The sequence below is a fragment of the Mauremys reevesii genome, linkage group 2, assembly GCF_016161935.1.
Source record: "Mauremys reevesii isolate NIE-2019 linkage group 2, ASM1616193v1, whole genome shotgun sequence".
Lineage (NCBI taxonomy): Eukaryota > Metazoa > Chordata > Testudines > Geoemydidae > Mauremys > Mauremys reevesii.
In genome coordinates this window covers 166,736,993-166,756,893 of record NC_052624.1, presented here as the reverse complement: position 1 = coordinate 166,756,893, position 19,901 = coordinate 166,736,993, and the positions used below count along the sequence as shown (strand labels likewise).

The 19,901-nt window shown below is 42.5% G+C and overlaps 1 protein-coding gene across 29 annotated transcripts in view; it reads left to right on the top strand.

The window, feature by feature from the left end:
- RNF152 (ring finger protein 152) overlaps positions 1-19,901 on the top strand; it is a 239,504-nt gene that overhangs the window by 170,486 nt on the left and 49,117 nt on the right. For 3 of the 29 annotated variants that reach the window (XR_005593472.1, XM_039522035.1, XM_039522033.1), the window contains 3 exons: positions 11,137-11,235; positions 17,816-17,912; positions 19,023-19,119. The exons of 3 other annotated variants lie outside the window; for them this stretch is intronic. Coding sequence is in view for 11 of the 26 variants with exons in the window: in XM_039522035.1 (XP_039377969.1) it covers positions 11,223-11,235; positions 17,816-17,912; positions 19,023-19,119 (207 nt within the window). In the remaining 15 variants the exon portion in view is untranslated. Of the gene's footprint in view, positions 1-2,982; positions 3,090-11,131; positions 11,236-15,936; positions 16,070-17,815; positions 17,913-19,022; positions 19,171-19,901 lie in introns of those variants that run through there. 23 more of the 29 variants (XM_039522041.1, XM_039522038.1, XM_039522036.1 and 20 more) reach the window with 12 other exon arrangements.

Below are 19,901 nucleotides of genomic sequence, written 5' to 3'. Positions count from 1 at the left end.
TTCATGAAAATATTGTCTGATCAGGGTTTTATTTATTAGTATTTTAGTAGCTGCAGTTAAGTATTTGGCTTCCTAGAACATTGTACAATGACTAGTATTACTATATGCCCTTGCTGGTTATTGAACTTAAATTTGAATCTTGAAATGTATTCCTACTGGGAATACCCCTTCCCCACCCCCCCCCTCTTTTTTTTTAAACCCACAAAAAATAAGTACTGTACTATTGGGTAATGGCTTACCTTCTTTCTTCCACAACTGCTTTTGTTTCCTTTTGGCGCTCACAAAAAATCCCCCCAAACAAACCCACAAACCTTTGCTTTTAAAATAGGTCTGGGTGGCTGGGAGATATGTTTCATAGTTGAACCATCCTTGATAGCAGGTTTCCCAAATTGTTAGATTGGGGTAGGAATCTTGGCATTCTGTATAGGTTCTTATATCACCCTAATTCAGTATCTGAGTACTTTGCAGTAGTACATTAAGTGATGTGACTCAGGGCTTGTCTATATGTTTTGTGGCAATGGGAGTGTGATTTCTGAAGCACTATGTTAATGCACACTAGGTAACTTTCAGTATGTGCTCACAGGTCTAGAGTGGCTAGTGAGCATGCCACATATTGGTTAACTTGAGAAATAACACCCCTCAGTACACACTACTGCACCACGAGGCAAGCTTTCACACCCATCATATGTGATCTGTTCTCTCTCCCATCCTCTCATCAAAGTGAGAGTTGTGTGTGCAGGGTAGGGATTTTTTTTCTTTTTTTAAATGTCCACTGCTATGTGTTTATATTCAAGAAGGCAGGTTGAGGAAGTGTGCCTTGCATTTAGATCAGAAGGTGGTGATGGTCCTTAGTCCTAGGGGAGCTCATCCCACAGGCTAGGGCTAGGCCCTGAGAAAGCTCTGTCTCCTGAACAGACAAATTTTGACCTTGTGGTAGACAGTTCCATGTTGCTTGAGAAGCGGAGTTGTGGACTGCAGTCTTTGTCCCTGAGCTGTAGTCAATATTTTAGATATCTTTGGTGCAGGTCACTGAGTGCCTTGAAGATAAGGACTGACACCTTGGATTTGCCTTAGTAGTCTATGGGAAGTCAGTGTATAAAGAGGAGGATCGGTCTCATGTGTTTGTGGTAGTCCCTGGTTGCTGAGATATACTGCAGCATGCTGTACTATTTGCAGTTTCTAAGGGCTGATGACGTCATGCATGTATATATTGCATCCATTGCCTCCTGATTTGTTATCTCCTCTTAAAGCATCACATCTAATATTATTAAGGCTTGATTTTTTTCAGTGGTTTTGAGAATCTAAAATCCCCCTTAAGTCACTGGGACATGCAGGCGCTCAAAACTTGATAAGGCCTGGCTCTCATAGCACTTTTCATCAATAGAGCTCAAAACACTTTACAAAAGAGGTAACATCCCCATTTTACAGCTAGGGGAACTGAGAGGTGAAGTAACTTGCCGAAGATCACCCAGAAGACCAGTGGCTAAGTCAGGAATAGAGTTAAGGTCTCTGGAGTCTCAGTCCAGTGGTCTATCCGTGTAAGAAAATCAGCTCCATTGCAACCCCCCTGGGACAGGAACCTTGTCTTTTAAATTGTACTGTAAAGCATCAAGCACACTTTTATGCAAAATAGTTCCTGATGTTGACATTTACATTTTAGTCTGAAATGCTTGTCGTCCCCTCCCAATAATATTAGGCTGCTATGATGTTTTCTTGAGAGACAGAATTTTTTTAAGGAAGCCCCAATTTTGAAAATATGCTGAGTCCACCCAAGATTTTAATTTTAATAAAATTTAGCTTTCCCTGTAATAACACCCTACAGATTTTATTGTATTACAAGGATGGTGTTGTCTATGGCACAGTCAAGTGCTTCTAATTCCACTTGGGTGTGTTCACCTGATAACTACCATGAGGTTTTTCTTTATTAATCTGGAATTTATTTCGGCTTTACATACTAATCACTCTTTCTCTTTGTTTTGCTGGGAGTTAACTAATCTATCCCTGGGAGCTGCCAAGTAACCTCTGAATGTTTCACTTGTGCAACTATCCCTCTAGAAAGTGAATGGCCCCATCAGAATGTTCTCTCATTATATGTGTTAAATGATGCGTGTATTACAGTGGCAGATGCCCTGATGTCCTACTGCATGAAAGGTGGATTTGGACCAGGAAAAAATGTCGGTTATAGTGTTCTCTTTATTTCAACTAATGCTCATGGAGCTTCTAGGTGAAATTCAACCTAACCTTGAATTTTCTGAGGTGTCAATGTACCCCTATTAATTTCTAACAACGGGGGGGGGCACGTGAATGGGAGTACATAGAACCTGTAGCCCTGTGTATAACTCTGCTATATGAGAAACCTGGGTTTGATTCTCATTGTGCTTAACAACCCTTGGAAGGGGAGAAAGACATTTTGCAGTGATTACACATCATTTGGCCAAAGGAATGTTGCTAAGATGCTTGCTCAATCCCTTCCTTAAGGGAAGGTCATTGCAATGTAGGGACTTATATGGTTAGGTGTAAACCAGGGAAAATAGGATTATTTGGGCTCCAAAAGGAAAGGGGACTAGATGACCCCCTCCCTACAAATCTATTAGGGTTTCTCTGGACTTTGTGGCTAAAGCTTTAACTTTTCTGTATGACTTTGAGGAATAATAATACCTAGCTCTTATCAGTAGCTTTCAAAGGGAGGTCAGTGTATTAGCTATATTTTACATATGGGGAAACTGAGGCACTGGGCAGTGAAGTGGTTTGTCTAAGATCACCTAGTAGGCTAGTGGCAAAGCCAGGAATAGAACTCAGGTCTCTGGAGTTCCAGTCCAGTGTTCTATTCTCTAGGTCACATATGACCTTTATCCCCCTGTCATTTGCAAAACAACAAAAAGTGTACCAGGTGCTGGATAGCACGATTAATCCATGCTTCTTTCACTTAGTTACAGAATTAATCTCTTCCACCACTGTGAGCATTTTCTTGTTACTTTGCAGATGAAATCTCTCATTCCACTGCATCAGAACAGGGTCTTGACCGACAAACGAGTCGTCTTTGCTTGAGTTTCATTGTGTCACTCTCTGAGGTTCTGGATATACCAAGGCAGTTCAGACTACTTGTTGATTGGATCCATATCCTTACCCATTGGTCTTTGTTAGTTGGAAAGTGCTATGTTCTTTATTAAGGGAGGTTGCTAATGTCTCCCTTCAGGAGGGCCATGAAAACAGGCTCTTTGCCCTACCAGGGCACATGATTCCCAACCACAAACTACAGGAGGGTAATGATCGAGGTGTACAGAATACAAAAGATTATTTTGCAATGTAAAAATTTTGCTGGCACTTATTTGGGATGACCTACATAATTGTTGGCATCATGCATTAAAAAAGTAGAAGGAATTAATTAGTTAATAAATGAAGTTAATGGAGAAAATGACCAGGAATTTAAAAAAGTACAACTAACAAGAATGGAACTCATTAAGTTTTGAAATATGAGGCAGCCACTCTACAGCTGTGATAACTAATGGGAATTCAAAGCAATTAAATTGGCTATGTGAGGGTTCTTCAGCTGGCCAATAAACACAGGAGTATTGCAGGGGAAAGATGATAAGATACTATAGTGACAACAAAGGCTGCAAAGTTAAAATGAAGTCTATTCTCTAGGTCAGATGTTATTAAACTGTGGTCTGCGGCCCACCAGTGGTCTGCGAGCTCCATTCAGGTGGTCCGTGGATAGTTCCCTCTAAGGGGTGTGCCTGGATGGCTGCATGTCAGAGAATGAAGGGCCACCCACCTAATTAGTGGAGCCATGCCTGTGCACATGTAAGGTGAGGTGGTGGCCGGGGGGGAAGCGGAGGGAATAGGGGGCAGGTGGGAGGGGGCAGTGGGGTGAGAAGTGGGGGTGGGGAGAATTTGGAATGTGCAGGGCTGCGGTGGCCAGAGAAAGAGGCGACTTTCCCCAGCTCCAGGGCTGTGGCTGCCGGAGAGATGGCCCTCCTTCCCAGCCCCAGCTCTGTGGCTGCTGTGGTGAGGGAGAGACCCCCCAGTCCTTCCCAGCCCCAGCTGGGTAGAGGGCACATCCATCACATTAGAAAGGTAAGACTATTGATATTAAAATATGAGTTGTGCGCTTTTATTTGTAGAACAAAAAAAGTTAATTAAGGTTTTTTTTTATATATAGCGGTTTTATCCAAACCGCTTTACAATAGTTAGCTAACTATACAAACATTTGGAAAGACCATTAAGTGGTCCGCTGAGACCCTCAGTAATTTTGAAGTGGTGTGTGTGTGGGGGGGGGAAACGAAGTTTGAGAACCATTGCTCTAGGTCATATCAAGGTACATGTTCACAAATCGTCTATAGAAATCTCACTGATGGGTTTTGTTTCCCCAAAAGCAAAATGAGAAGAATTTTCTGACTTTGTATGTTTCTCTAGAAATGACGTCTAGTACAATGACTTTCCTCTCCCCAAACTGGGGTCAGTGTGAGGCAGGCAACAGGACAGCATTTGCATCACCCTGGAAACAGTCAAGTGGTTACATTGGGGCTATAGGTGCAAATATATTTAAAAACAAACAAAAAACAGGATAAGGCCAAGTGTGGGAAAATGAGGCCAGTGGTCAAGTTGTTGGGGACCTCCCTAGGATACTATATTGAGGTGGGAGAAAATAGCCACCCCTCTAGGGTTTGTGCACTGGGGTGTCATCTCACAAATTTTTTTGAAGAGCAGCAAAGTTGTCAGCCTATAGAATGTTATATGGATTATAGTGTATCTTGCAAAGTCAGGAGAGGGGAGTGGAAGACATGATAGAGCATATAGATCTACATCTATAGATAGGATTTGGGGGACACATCAAGGTCTGGGGGTGTGGGCAACAGCCGCCCTTGCCCCATAGCAAATGATGCCCGATTTGTGCATATGAGGCCACTGGATCTGCATGAAGTTGGATCTTGTGACCATTTTCCCCATAATATCCCCAGCCCAACTGTATTACCATCCTCCATCCCCGGCTAAGCAGGGTCATGATAGAGACCCCTTCCATGGTCTTCTGGGAGCATGAATGGGCTCCTGCATGGCGGCTGCTCCTCCTCCTCTGCCCTTAACCACCCCTTCCACATGTACTGCCTCAATGCACCACTTCAGCAGATGAAGAACCTTGGACTGGCTTTTGCACCAGGGCAAGCTTCACCCCTCAGGGGTGTGTGTGTGTGTGTGAGAGAGAGTGAGTGAGTGGGGGGGCTCTAGTGAGGTTTCATTGATGCAGAGGATCTTGTCTGGTCCTTCTGCCTGGGAGTGAATGTCCCTGCAAATGAATAAAGCTTACACCATAGGTAGTGTGTTAGGGGAAAACCTCACATTCCCCCCCTCAGGGCTGGACAGCTAATAATAGGCATGACTGTCTTGTTTACTCAATTTTAGTAATTGATCTGACCTATTTCTCCCACCTCCCCCTTTTCATTATGTTCAAACTGGTCACTCATTTCATCCCTGCAGCATATACAATATGAATTCCTGCTCACCTTGAATTTTCAAAGATGCCCTTCTATCCAACGACCATTCAGTGGGTGTTACGTTATATTGCCTTGTGTGTGAAAATTTTTTTTCTGATTCTTGACCTTTGGAAAATAAGATTTCACCTACTTTTGCCTATTCCTCCAGCCTCGTATTGAGAGGTAATTTCTTGTAGTGTGTGTTTGTTTTATTTTATTTTTATTTTATTTTTTGGTATGTCTGAATTGTGCCTGAACCTGGTTCATTTTATATATGCTTATTCACCTTACTTTTTAACTGAACTTTTACCCGTCATGGGCTGAAGGGCAGGTTATATTGCTGGTCTTTGGTTAATTGCAAGTGCCATTTATTTTTTATTTGCAGTACCTGAGCAAGCAGGAAAACAGCAGGTTAGGACTCATTTGCAGTGAGATCACGACTCAATTAGTGGGTTTTTTTTGAGTAAAAGGATGTGGTAATTAAGAGCATGGCAGTTGCAGCATTATGTGTCAGCCCAAAAGCTGAGAAACCTACTTGAGCAAATTCCCAATGGAAGAATCAAGGATTAGAGAGAATTTATGCAAGTTCTGAATGCCTCCTGGAATTTATGTGAGAGGATACAGGCACCAGCGAAAGGTAAAACTAGGCATGGTTCTGCAAAACTTTATCCTTCTGGGTTTTGGTTTTGCAAAGTCAATGCCAAGGACTCTTTGGATCCAGGCCCCAGTTTATCCAAAGAATCCCTGAGTTTTGGAAAGGTAAGTGATGTGGGTAATATTTCATTTTTGGAAACAAAAGTAAATACTCCTATACATTCAAGAAGTTTCCTGTAATTCAGAATGGTGCACTGCAGCCTCAAACATGCAGACCAATTTGGCTTTTCAGACTGCAATGTCAAAGGTTTGCACGATCCATTATTATGAAAGATGTCTTACCCTTTGGACTCATTGCCTCTGTCCCCACACTGACTTTCTGTCCTCCTGCTTTATACTATTGTAAATCACAGACAGCTGTAATGCTGAATTGTGAAACTGAGTTCCTAGAGAACTTCATCATACACCACAATGAAGAAACTTGTCCTTCCCCATTTCTAGATTTTTCTCTACTAGCTTGTAATTTTGCTCCTCATTTGGGTCTATCCACCCTGGGGCACTGAGGAGTCAGATCCTACCTTGATGCAAAACAGGATGTTAGGAATCATTAAAAAGGGGATAGAGAATAAGACTGAGAATATATTATTGCCCTTATATAAATCCATGGTACGCCCACATCTCGAATACTGTGTACAGATGTGGTCTCCTCACCTCAAAAAAGATATTCTAGCACTAGAAAAGGTTCAGAAAAGAGCAACTAAAATGATTAGGGGTTTAGAGAGGGTCCCATATGAGGAAAGATTAAAGAGGCTAGGACTCTTCAGTTTGGAAAAGAGAAGACTAAGGGGGGACATGATAGAGGTATATAAAATCATGAGTGATGTTGAGAAAGTGGATAAGGAAAAGTTATTTACTTATTCCCATAATACAAGAACTAGGGGTCACCAAATGAAATTAATAGGCAGCAGGTTTAAAACAAATAAAAGGAAGTTCTTCTTCACACAGCGCACAGTCAACTTGTGGAACTCCTTACCTGAGGAGGTTGTGAAGGCTAGGACTATAACAATGTTTAAAAGGGGACTGGATAAATTCATGGTGGCTAAGTCCATAAATGGCTATTAGCCAGGATGGGTAAGAATGGTGTCCCTAGCCTCTGTTCGTCAGAGGATGGAGATGGATGGCAGGAGAGAGATCACTTGATCATTGCCTGTTAGGTTCACTCCCTCAGGGGCACCTGGCATTGGCCACTGTCGGTAGACAGATACTGGGCTAGATGGACCTTTGGTCTGACCCGGTACGGCCTTTCTTATGTTCTTATTAAAACCAAGCATCGCTCCAATGATGTTAACAGAGCTAACTCAATTTTATAGCAGCTGAGGATCTGGCCCATTTATTCAAAGTGCAGCCTGGGTAAATGCTTTCTGAAACATTGATGGGCATGTTAACATAATACTTCTTTTTTTTTTTTTTTTTTTTTTTGCTGTGTGAATATTTTTAAATGATGGACATGCTAAAGGATTTTAAGTAGCTCCAAAGAAAATAATGCAGTACACAGAAGCAGGGATGCTACAGCAAAGCCTTCCCCGATTACTTCTGTACCTGCCAAGCTCTCCTTTTGTGTGTGTATATAGCTTTTAATAATTGAAGGTTTGTGCAATCAAAATTAATGGCAATTTTTCTATTTACTTGAATGGAGCGGGATCAGCGCCGTATGAGCATCCATCACTGCATTAGGGCACTTTGTTTGTTTCTGCGTTCCCAACAGTGTGCTGGAAGGTCAGAGAGAGGTTCTGTCCCTGCCCTGTTGAGTTTACAATTACAGCTGGCTGGAAATTTTCAAAAACTGCCAAATTTCATATAAAAAGAGGGTGGAAAAATCAAACTTTTTTTCTATTTTCTGACCATCTCGCAAATCCTTGAGGCTGCAAACATTTATACACGTGATTAACTTTAGGCATGTGAGTAACTTAGTTTAGCTTAACTTTAACCATGGAGCTGAAGGAGACTGCTTCTGCATTTAAAGTTAAACATGTGCCTGACTCTTTGCAGAATCAGGGCCTAAGTGTAACATGTGACCGTGAGAAAACAGAAGGGAGAGGAACAACCAGTGTCAAAACTATGAGACCATGTGGTCACACATTTTAAGCATGGATAAATCAGTGATTTTTTTTTAAGCTATATGACAAAGATGTTGAAGACTATTATGTTGCTTATTAATGAACACTGGCACTGATGAAACTTGGCAGAGGGGCTAGCTCCAGCTGGGGACACTCCACTGAGCTGCAGATTGTTGAATTTCTAATCACAAACAATGGAATTTTCAAAATCACCTAACAGCAGTTGCTATGGCCTTTGAGTGCCCTTGGATACTTTTGAAAGCCTCTCCCCAAATTCTTTATATCCAAAATCCAAATTTTGGGGCAAAATCACATCTCACTTTATATAGTTTTAAAAGCACTGAATCTATAAAACTCTTTTAGGAAGCCTTTATATGCATGAGTGAAAAGTGTCTGGTTCAGTGGAATCCCCAGGAAGCTGATCTTTTTTATGTAACTTTCTAAATGTGCTCCCTCTCCCTTCCACCTGTATTCAGGATTCCAGTTTTGTCCATTTCTACTTAAAACTGGAACCAGATTCACTCAAAAGACTCATTAAAGGTTTCTAGCTAATTGTTCTTGATGACACTTGTGGTTTGACATTAAATATGTTCAAGAAGCCAAATAACCAAGCTTAGCCAATTTATTGTCTAAAGACCAAAAAGTACAATACAAAGAGGAAGTATACATACCACTCCCTCCGGGAAGCCATTTTTTCACAACACACAGTTCACCTTACATAGAAGGCATGCTCCAAAATATGCATTCAAAACCAGACATGTTTAGCATGTTTTTTAATGAGATAAAAGCACTCTGTCACCCTAGACTAAAATTTACCAATCTGATTTTTATCTTGTTGTTTCTGGTACCATGATGTACCTTTTCTTATCTCTATTTTGGATACTAAATTCCTAATTAGTTGCCCATCAATATGCCTCCCAAGCTTGTAGCAGGGCAGGACATTAATGTATCTTGTCTTTGACAGATTTCACATTTTCCAAGGCCAAAGCTGACTTTAACTTTGCAAAGTGTTATGGGATACTTGGCACGGGTGAATAGAATTGTGGGAAGAGCATAATACATTGTTAACATTACTATTCAGTGCCTACACACAATATTTTAATACCATGCAGTTAATACCTATTAGTGTGTGTGTAATATGTGTGTTAGCTAACCCAGCTATAGTAAAAAGAAACCACTCAGATCCTATTTGTTTTACTTGTAGAAATGTTTGCATCAATAACTGCTCTTGAAGATAGTATAGAAGTAGAACAAGCATTGTGCAATGGTCTAAATCTGAGAACAGGCCTAGACTTCAGATTGTTCTCTGAGCGTATGCTCCAGATTTGACCTTCTATCTAGTGCATATCTTCAGGGATGAGGATACGGATTTTGTTTATATTCTGCAGAGTGTACAGCAGAGATGCCTTCACTAAGTGTGGTGAAAAGAGTGTTACTTCCTCGTAGCTTTTTAAATGAATGACAATGCCCCAGTCTCTTCTAAATGGACTCACATAGGAATGATTTTTAAACTTAAATGAGCAAATGTGGAAAGTACATCTCCCTGGAGTCATATAATAAGTGATGGAAAGCTGTCAGGTAGCTTCACACACATGAATCCAGATAATGAGACTAGAGATTTAAGCTACCTGCTGGCCGCAAAGAGCATGAGTCTGTTAACCTTCAGGGGCATGCTGCCAGATTTAGTTGTTCTCTTTAATGCCTGGGAAGAGTGTGGCTTGAGAAATGGGTTAGGTGTCTGGAGTTTATTAGTCTCGATGGGCTGGGCGGGTCAGCAAACTTTTGTTATTGACATCAGGGAGTTGTGTTATATTAAGGGTACATTTATAGATGGAGTATAACTGAGTAAAAGATTTTAATGCGTGATTAATCCATTGTTAAATATTATGCAGGCCAATGGATTGCTTATAACCATCCATAGCATCTTCTACTGATGGATTCATAATTGTCTATAACACATACTGTTCCTGTCTATAACATGTTTATAACCTCTATTAATCATTTAGCCTTTTACCAACATTCCCTTAAATGGAAAGTGTGACTGATATGGGTTTTGTTCTAAAACAGTGTGTGTGGTTTTTTTATTGTACATATGGCTAGAGCATGGAACAGGTGCAGTCTAAAATTCCAATTCATAAAGCTAGAGAATCATTTTCTATTTGTTTTTCTTTACTCTCCTCCAGGCTTTATTCCTTGGTTTTGATATAAATGTTCCACTGCATTTAAACATGTTACCCAATGTCCATCATAGTGAACTGTAGTGCATCTTTTGCAATTGATTGGAGCAGATTCTTGGCTAGTTGCACAGGAATTAACTGCTTTGGGGGGCTTTCACACTTGAGTGGGAATTAGAAATGTTCATACAGAGTATTAATCTGGCATTCTTACTGGAAAAATAGGGGAACTGGCACAACAAAGGGGTTGGTTTGTGCTTTATGCTACCTTTTTGTAGCTCCTCAGTTGTGGGGCTGGCTGGAGATTAGTTCAGCCTTCTAGCACCGTAGAGCAGCTTTGAGGCTGCTCTACTCTGTACCAAGCTGCCAATGGCCCTCAAGGGCTGTTTCAGCAGCCAGGGATCACTGGTGTGCAGAGGTGCGCTGACAACGTGCTCTTTCACTCAGGAGTACCCCATTTGCCTGAAGCTGGAAGGGGTGTTATGTAGAATTGCTACCTAGCTCTGTGCTATCCAGGAATATCCACATCTCTGGGGAAATCCTCCAGAGGCTGGGTAGGAGGATTCATGGGCCCTTTATACCACTGCTGCAAGGCTATTTACATTGCTACAACCTCTGACATTATCTACGGAGTCCAGTATTCCCTATGTGAAGTAGTACTCAGCTGAGAATCAAACTGTAAAAGAGATGCTGCATCCTGAACAGTGATGTAGAGAAGACTCACAAAAGCAGCCACTTGAATTTCCTTAACAAAGTAATTAACTTTTTATTTAAGCACAGGAGGATGAGTCTCATATCTATATCGACAATCATCTTGGAAACTAGCATCCCCACCTCCCTGACCACAGCTCTGTGTCCAGACATAGATGGAGATTCAAGGTAAGAATGCCGTAACATATGTATCCTCTCTTGCCTGTCCAAAATACCAGCTGAGAAGGCCTCCACTTACATATCCATGTGCCTCTAGTCTGGGTATCAATTAACCCTTTGTTACATATGCAACAAATAATCTGTCACTTTTTGGTATATGGGGGGGTGGGGGGAGTTCTGCTGCATTAGCTTCCACATTGAGGGCCAAGAAGTGTCAAATCATTTAACACTTTACTGTCAGAATTCAGAGTGTTATAAGCCTGAAGAATGACCCAGGCATTAAAAATACAGTGGGAGCGTTTATCTTAATTTCTTTCTACTTACTACAAAGACACAGGCCATTCTGCAAACGCTATTTGGTTCCTCTTGTATTAACTCCCCCAACTCCTAGCTTGGGAACTTGCATCTGGACATTAAACTAACTGGCCACTAGGAGTCACTGTGGCTCAACAAAAATAGAATTTAAAACTCACATACCTGCCTCTTCAAAAATGTACTGAGTTGGAAAGTTTGGCTGTAGGTTCCGACAACTCTAAAGTGACAGTTTGGGGTAACCAGGCACAATTGAAACTTGCTGAAGGATTTTTTTCCTGCTCCAGCTGCAGAGGTGTCCTCTAGCATAATCATTGCTGCTGAAAAGATACTCTTAGGTATTTTTATCAAGTGTAAAATATTTTTCCTTGCTGTTTATATTAACTTTGGAAAACTTGAAATGGAATCTTTCCTCCCCCAGTTTTACCCCATCTATTACTTGTGCGGTTTTTTTTAGACAGTTTGTTATTCATGCAAAAAGTTTTGGGGAAAAAATAAGCTACATAGGAACACATACTATGGAAAGAACTGCACAGATGTTGGAAGTAGAAAGGGAAGGAAGGTCAAATTTTGGGCATACCAGAACAGTGTGTGTCCCTTTAAGTGAATTTCCCATAAACTCGGCTCCAGCAGCACATGATGACATTGAGGCTTAATATCATGATATTGGCTCAATACATTGTGTTTTGAATCTTCACATCATGGTGCTGCCTTAATGCATTACTTGTATGCAGTGTCATGTGTTGGTCCTAGGATATTAGAGATGAGGTAGGTGAGGTAATATCTTTATTTGACCAACTCCCCAATAAGTAGAAGTTACCTCACCTAATTTGTCTCTTTAATGCATGATGTCATTTAGAGTTCCTGATGTGATGTTGACTCAATCTGGGCCTCTTCCTAGAGTCCTTTCTCAGGCATTGAAATTAGGGGGCTGTTTGCACGAGTAAGCCTGGTAGGATTAGACAGTGTTCTTGGTTTCTGTTTCTTTCTCCTGTTTCCTCTCTCTCTCTTCTCCCCACCCCCCTTCATGTGGTAGCCAGGTATTTATTTGTAGGGAGAAGAAACTATGGAAATCACCCCCTTTGTAAATGTTTTCACTGGCTGTAAACTTTCAAATAACTTTCCAACCAGGGACTGTAATTTCCTCTGCTAACAAATATCCGACACATGGGACAGCTGGTAAGAGCCGTGCTAATGGTTCTGAGATTGCTTCAGCTAATTCCTAATGTACCGTAGGATGAATTTCAATGGGCCCTGCCAACTTGACTATATCTAACTTATCTAAATAGTTTTTAACCTGTTTTGGCTTGTGTTCCTTCCTTCTTGTTGTTAATATTAATTATATTGAGTATCTGGTCATCATTGGTTCCTCCCCCGCCCCTTTTTTTTAAGTGAAGACTGAAGCAAAATAGGCATTAAACACCTCAGCTTTCTCCATGTCACCAGTTATTAGCTCACCTTCCCTGCTAAGTAGAGGACCTACACTTTCCTTCATTTTTTTCCCCCTCTTCCTCCTAAAGTATTTAAAGAACTCCTTCATACTGCCTTTTAGGTCCCTTGCTAGGTGTAACTCATTTTGTGCCTTAGCCTTTCTGATTTTGTTCCTACACACTTGCATTATTCTTTTGTATTCTTCCTTAGCAATTAATCGATGTGTCCACTTTTTGTAAGATTCCTTTTTGATTTTCAGGTCATTAAAGAGCTCCTGATAGTAAGAGGCCAACATGGCTCTCTTTTTCCTTTACGTCAGGATAGTTAGCAGTTGTGCCTTAAATGTTGTTTCCTTGAGACATCGTCAGCTGTCCTGAGCTCCTTTTCTACTTAGATTCTCTTCCCATGAGACATTACCTACCAGTTGTCTGAGTCTAGCAGTATAGACATTCTAGCATAGTTGACGTTCCTTCTTAGGCTGCAGTCTAGGCTCTGAAACCAGGCAAGGGGAGAGTGTCTCAGAACTCATGTTCCTGGTTGGGCTGGAGCCTATACATTTTATCCCTCTACTGTGAGCCCAAGTGAGTTGACCAGGGCTCTGATACCTGCTGCCGCAAGTTCTTTGTTCTTGTTGTGCAGTGTAGACTTAACCAGAGGTGCCTAGGCACCTCATAGTGCAAACATTTAGGCACTGAGCAAGCTTAGCTGCCAGCTTCCCCTGTAGGCATCTGAGTAGGGGTTTTGTGAATGCCAGTAGTGCCTGAATCTTGGGTTTAGGCACCTAAAATGGCAGTCAGGCACCTAAATCCCTCTGTGGCACTAGCCCTAGGTTTCTAGCCCTCATGGCTGTAGGAAAAAATGTGAACCCCAAACATTCCAGAAGGGAAATAAAATGAACCTCAGATACATTATTATTTTTTAAATCCCATGATTATTTAAGCCCATCTCATGATTTTTACACTTGGAGTTGGCAATACTATCACAGATAGAACTTCATTTTCTGGCCTCAGGCACCTGACCTGATATACCATGGTGAACATCTCTGTTAAGGTCTAGCACCTACTCATTACAGTGGTTATTGTTACCCCTCATCCGTATGCTTTCCTGGGCTTTGTATTAACATTTGTTAAACACAGGGTGATGCATTCTTCCACTTGTAAAACCTTTACTCCTGGTGCGAGTACTTCACCCATGCGGGGAGTATTGAGGATGTTGATGGGATTGCTCAAGTGAGCAGGTGCCCACAACCTTGAGTAAGGATGCAACAGTCAGGCCCTTTGTCTTGGCCCATGGTTTTGAGACTGTGTGTGTGTGTGTGTGTGTGTGTGTGTGTGGCTTCCCCTCTTCCTCTAGAAAGAAATCTCTGCTACAGCCTTTTCCCCTCTTCCTCCTAATGTATTTAAAGAACTCCTTCATACTGCCTTTTAGGTCCCTTGCAACAGTGATTTCAATGTTAAACTGTGACGCTGCAGCAGGAACATCATCCTGCCAAAGAACTTCTTCCCACTCCCAGACCCCTCGGCGCAGTCTAATGGACTGCGTTTACCAAGGCTGCAGTTTAGCCAGCTCTGCCTTGGAGAGTGAGTACACAGCTGCAGCAGCACTTCGGTTAGTGGCTGCCCACCTTTAGAAACCCTGACACAGCAGGAGCTCAAATGATAGTCCACCAGTCTGGTGAAATCCCAGGCAATGAATTAGGCCTTGCTAGAGTATTATGAAAATTAACTGATTATTATGCATAGCAAACTCTGTGCAGCTTGAGCATCCCCTGCCACCATGACCTCTTATCGATGCTGGAAGCAACTCGGCACTGATGAAATCCTAATCTCACAAACCCAGAAGAACGTAGCCGACAGCCACAAGAGACTTTGGGTTTTTAAACTCCTGTTGTCAAAATATTTTGACAATGTCAACAGTCTCAACAAACATCGATTCACAATGTCATTTCCGATCACTTGCCAGAAGAATCAGCGTGTTCCCATGTTCGGGCTGATGTCATTTCAGCCACTGTGTCGTGGCTATGGCCCTGAGGCTGCAACTTTTGGTGGTGGGCAGGGGTGTGTGTCTGTGAGGCACGTCAGTGAAGTGAGTGGGGCCTCTGCACATCCAGCAATGCACCCGCATGCAGCAGGTTGGTCCCTAGCTAGGTTGGTCCCTCAATACCAGGGTAAGCCAGCTGTTTTGTCAAAGGGATATGCTCCTGCCTTCCATATTGTGTTGATTGGTGTGGAAAATAACATGTGCAATTTTTTATCACCGCTTTGCAACTGAAATTAGGTCAAGTTTAAGAAAATATGGTCACTGAAGCACAAAGGTAGAGAGACTAGGTGTATCCAGTAGTGATATCTTAAACAAAACAAACAGGGAGTCCTTCTGTTTGCCTACTGGAAGCAAACCGATCATACATTCTACTACAGCTGGTTTGTTTGCAGACAATATCTCAGTATTTACTTTGGGTCAACAGCATGAGGGGAGCAGTGAGTTTGTTGGGGAAAATGTTGCCCAAAACTGTGGCTAAATCACATGATTTTTTTTTTAAACAATTGTGCCTAAAGGACTCAAATGAGATTAGGGCTGTGCAGTGCTAGGGGCTGTGCATGCTCCTAGGGGGAGAGATTGCCTGTGCACTTAGAAAGCAGATAAGACAAAATAAGAACATATTATCCCCATTTTATAGATAAGGAACTGAAGCAGAGCATTTAAGTCTGTGTCAGACCTAGAAACTGAACCCAGGCGTCCTAAGTCCCAGCCTCCTCTCTTCACCAGGGGCGGCTCCAGGCCCCAGCATGCCAAGCGCGTGCTTGGGGTGGCAAGCCGCGGGGGGCGCTCTGCCGGCGCCGCAAAGGTGGCAGGCAAACCGCCAGAGGCAGCCTGCCTGCCATGCTTGGGGCGGCAAAATCCCTAGAGCCGCCCCTGCTCTTAACCACAAGATCATCTTTCTTTTAAGATTTTTTTTCTTCCCACTAGTTTCTTGTGCTGATTCGTCATCCTTCCCAATACGTCCCATGCTGGAAAGACACTCTTCATCACTGCTAGAGCTGGACAGTGAAAAGTCCTGTCAGGCTCAAAATCCCCTTGAGAATTCATGGATTATATGACTACTGTGACAAATGAAGTCAAATTATGAATATTAAAGTCTGTGAGTTTGCATCAATTACTGCACTGATTCTCTCTGAAATTAATATTCATGTGTATTACTCTGAGGGCCACTGATTACGTTCTCCGTATACATCACAGGGATGTTGTGCTGCTCCATTAATTAATGGTTAGTGTTTTTAGAGATCCTTGGATGAAGGGCAATACAGAGGAGCAAAATAACATTATGAATGCAGTATGGAAACTGAGAAAAAGGGAAATGATTAGATTCCATTAGTCTGCTCTACATAGGTTCTTATGCTGCCCTCCTCACCATAGTGTATCAGCACCTTCCACTAGTCAGTTAAGTGACATGACCAACAGCTGTCACAAGTGGCGCATTCTTTCTCTCTTATCCTTTCCCATAATGGGACAATTATGTGTGCAGTCTTGCTTTCGGCGGGTTTTGATTTGGGGGAGGAGGGTTTAGAGAGCTTATTCCTTCACTCACATTTCCCTGGTCCTTTTCGCATGAACAGAGAGCAACAATACCTAAAGTCCAAAGGTGCAAACAATTCAATGTTTATTGGGGTAAACTTCCAGCAAGCTTAAATCCAAGTTCCTTTTTCCTTATTTTCAAATCCCAATTTACTTCCTGTTTGCCCCTAATTTATCTAGTAATTCTCAGCTATACCTTAAGCAATCATTCTACTAAAATTTACCTAACCAATCCTAACGTAACATGATTAGCTAACCAATTATATCCCACCACCAAGCAAAATTAATTATACAGCAGACAGAAACAATTACAGAACCAGACAGAGACCATGCAAATAAACATACAAAACAATACAGAAGTGGGAATTTCACAACTGCATCTATACAGACATAAGGGTTTTACAACTACATCTATACAGACATAAGGGTTCTCCAGCTGTCTATTGATAAGTGAGATCTTACCGGTCAGAAAACTATCAAACTGAATTTCCTTTTACATGTTTTAGGCTCTTCCCTTTCTCTGGAGCTGATAAATTAAATCACCTTCCTAACAGCCCCTGATTGCCTTATTTTAATATAACTAGTTTGAAATGTAAGACACTGACCACACATTTCCCAGTTTATGGCTGCTTAGCTGAAGAACCAGGCCTCAAACTGTCACAGTAAAAAAAAGGCCATTACACAAACAGACAGTATTTTTTGATTCTTTCTTTTATACATCTATAACTAGCTAAGTAATAAAAATACACCTAAATTCTTAAAGTATAGGCCTTTGCAGATAGGTCTAAATATCTATAGCCTAACAGGGGGTTGTTGGAGTGTTTTTAAAGGTACACAGTTCTATATGACATCTTTATGCTCCTGGTGTCTTAAAATGTCTTCCAAAATATGTCAATAAACAATAAAATACTTTGCACTGGCCTAACCCTTTAAAGAGATAGGTAAACATCTCCTCTATGTTATAGTGATTGGGGAACTGAGGCTCAGAGCAGTCAAGTGGAATTCACCAAGGTTACATGGTGAGTCAATAGCGGAGCCAGAAGCAGAAAAACAAGTTACTCACCTTGTGCAGTAACGATGGTTCTTAGAGATGTGTGTCCCTGTGGTTGCTCCACTCTAGGTGTCGGTGCATTCCTGTGCCGGAGATCGGAGATTTCTCACAGCAGTACTAGGTCAGGGGAAGGGCGTGCACAGGAGTCATCTCATGCAGCCGTTGGCACCTCCTGTAGTGCGTGCTCACCCGACCATCCCCTCTGTTTCTTCTCTACTGCAGAGCTCGGCTGTGTGAACGCTGAAGTAGAGGGGAGGAGGGTGGGTAGTGGAGCACCCACAGGGACACGCATCTCGAAGAATCATCGTTACTGCACAAGGTGAGTACCTACTTCTTCTTGTGTCCCTCTGGGTGCTCCACTCTAGGTGCTTTGTAGAGCAGTACCCCACCAGTGGTGGTAGGAGTTTGGAGTTATGTATAAATGTGTGATGAGAGCACTGTAAGGCCAACGATAGAGTCTGAGACAAGGTCTTGGGTGATAGCATAATGCTTTGCAAAAGCGTGCTCCGATGTCCAGGTTGCAGCTCTACACATATCTATTAAGGGGAAATTGTTCAAGAATGCAATCGATGTTGCCATGGCTCGTGTTGAGTGGGACCTGATGCCTAGGGGGGGTTCTTTGTGATGCAGGTAGTAGCAAGTTTGAATTCAGGTGTAGACCCATTTGGAGAGTCTCTGGATCAATATTGTAGAGCCCTTGCAGCACTCTGCTGTAGATCCAAATAGTCTTTGTGACTTGAGAAATGGTTTAGTTCTGTTCAAGTAGAAGGCTTCAGCCAGTCTGACATCTAGCCTGTGCAATGTTGCTTCTCGAGAGTTATGTGGCTTGGGATAGAAGGCAGGTAAGTGTATGGTTTGGTTAATATGACAATTTGTAGCCACTTGGGGCAAGAATTTTGGGTGAGGACATAACATGATTTTGTGTTTGGCAAATACAGTGTACAGTAGTTCAGCCATCAATGCTCCTATTTCGCTGACACATCTGGCAGATGTGATTGCCACTAGGAATGTGACCTTCATTGACATATGAAGGAGAGAGCAGGTTGCTAGAGGTTTGAAGGGTGGTCTTGTGAGACACTTGAGCAGAAGATTGAGATCCCATGGTGGTGCAGGTTGGCGTCCTTCTGGGTACATGTTCTGTATACCTACTAGAAAGTGCAATGTAATCGAGTGAGCGAATACTGAAGCCCCTTCTATCTGTTTGTGGAGGGCCATGATGGCAGTGAGGTGTACTTTAATAGAGCTTATGGCTAACCCTGTTTCCTTCAGTTCTAGTAGGTATTCTAGGATCATAGATAGAGGCACCTTGGTTGTGTCCAGCTGTTTTTGCTGACACCAAAGGGAGAATCCTCTCCACTTGCGGCGGTAAGTATTTCTATTGGTGAGGCGAAGGCTATTTATTAATACCTGTTTTACTTTCTCCGAACAGTTCAGTTCCCCATGTTGGAACCAGAGAGGAGCCACGCTTTGAGATGGAGTTTCGCTGGGTCTCGATGGAGCGTCAGGCCCTTGTTCTGGGACAGGAGGTCGGTCCAGAAAGGCAGTGGTTGTGGGGCACAGACTGCTAGATGTGAGAGGTACAGAAACCAAGTCTGTCTGGGCCATGTGGGGACAGTGAGAATGATGTATGCTCTGTCGAGTTGTATCTTGCGGATGACCCGTGGGATCAGAGGTAGTAGCAGGAAGGTGTACATGAGTGACGTGTTCCACGGGATGAGGGAGGCCTCCCCTAATGATCCCGGTGCCAGGCCTGCCCTGAAGCAAAATAGTGGACGTTCGTGATTTGTCGCTGAGGTGAAAAAGTCGATTACTGGGTGACCCCATTTTGGGAATATTCTGTCAAGAACACTGTCATGGATTTCCTACTCATGTTCCTGTGAGAAGTGCCTGCTGAGGTTGTCGGCTGTAGTGTTTTGGCACCCTGGTAGGTATGGTGCTGTGATGTTTACATTGTTGCGTATGCAGAAGTTCCATACATTCATGGCTTCTACGCATAGCGAGTGATACCTGGCTCCTCCGTGGTGATTGATGTAAAACATGCACGCCACGTTTTCAGTGAGAATAGAGATTGAGGTTTCTCGTATGAGTGGGAGGAAGTATTGGCATGCATTGTGTACCACGCAGAGTTCCAGGAGATTGATACGTAGTCGGGTTTCTGTCGCAGACCACTTGCCTTGTACATTGTGTTGACCCAAGTGGGTGCCCCAACCTATCAGGGTGGCATCTGTTGTAATAATCACTGATTTGGGGGGGCGTGTCTTGTTGAAAGGGAATCCTGGAGCATACATTCCCTGGCTGTGTCTGCCAT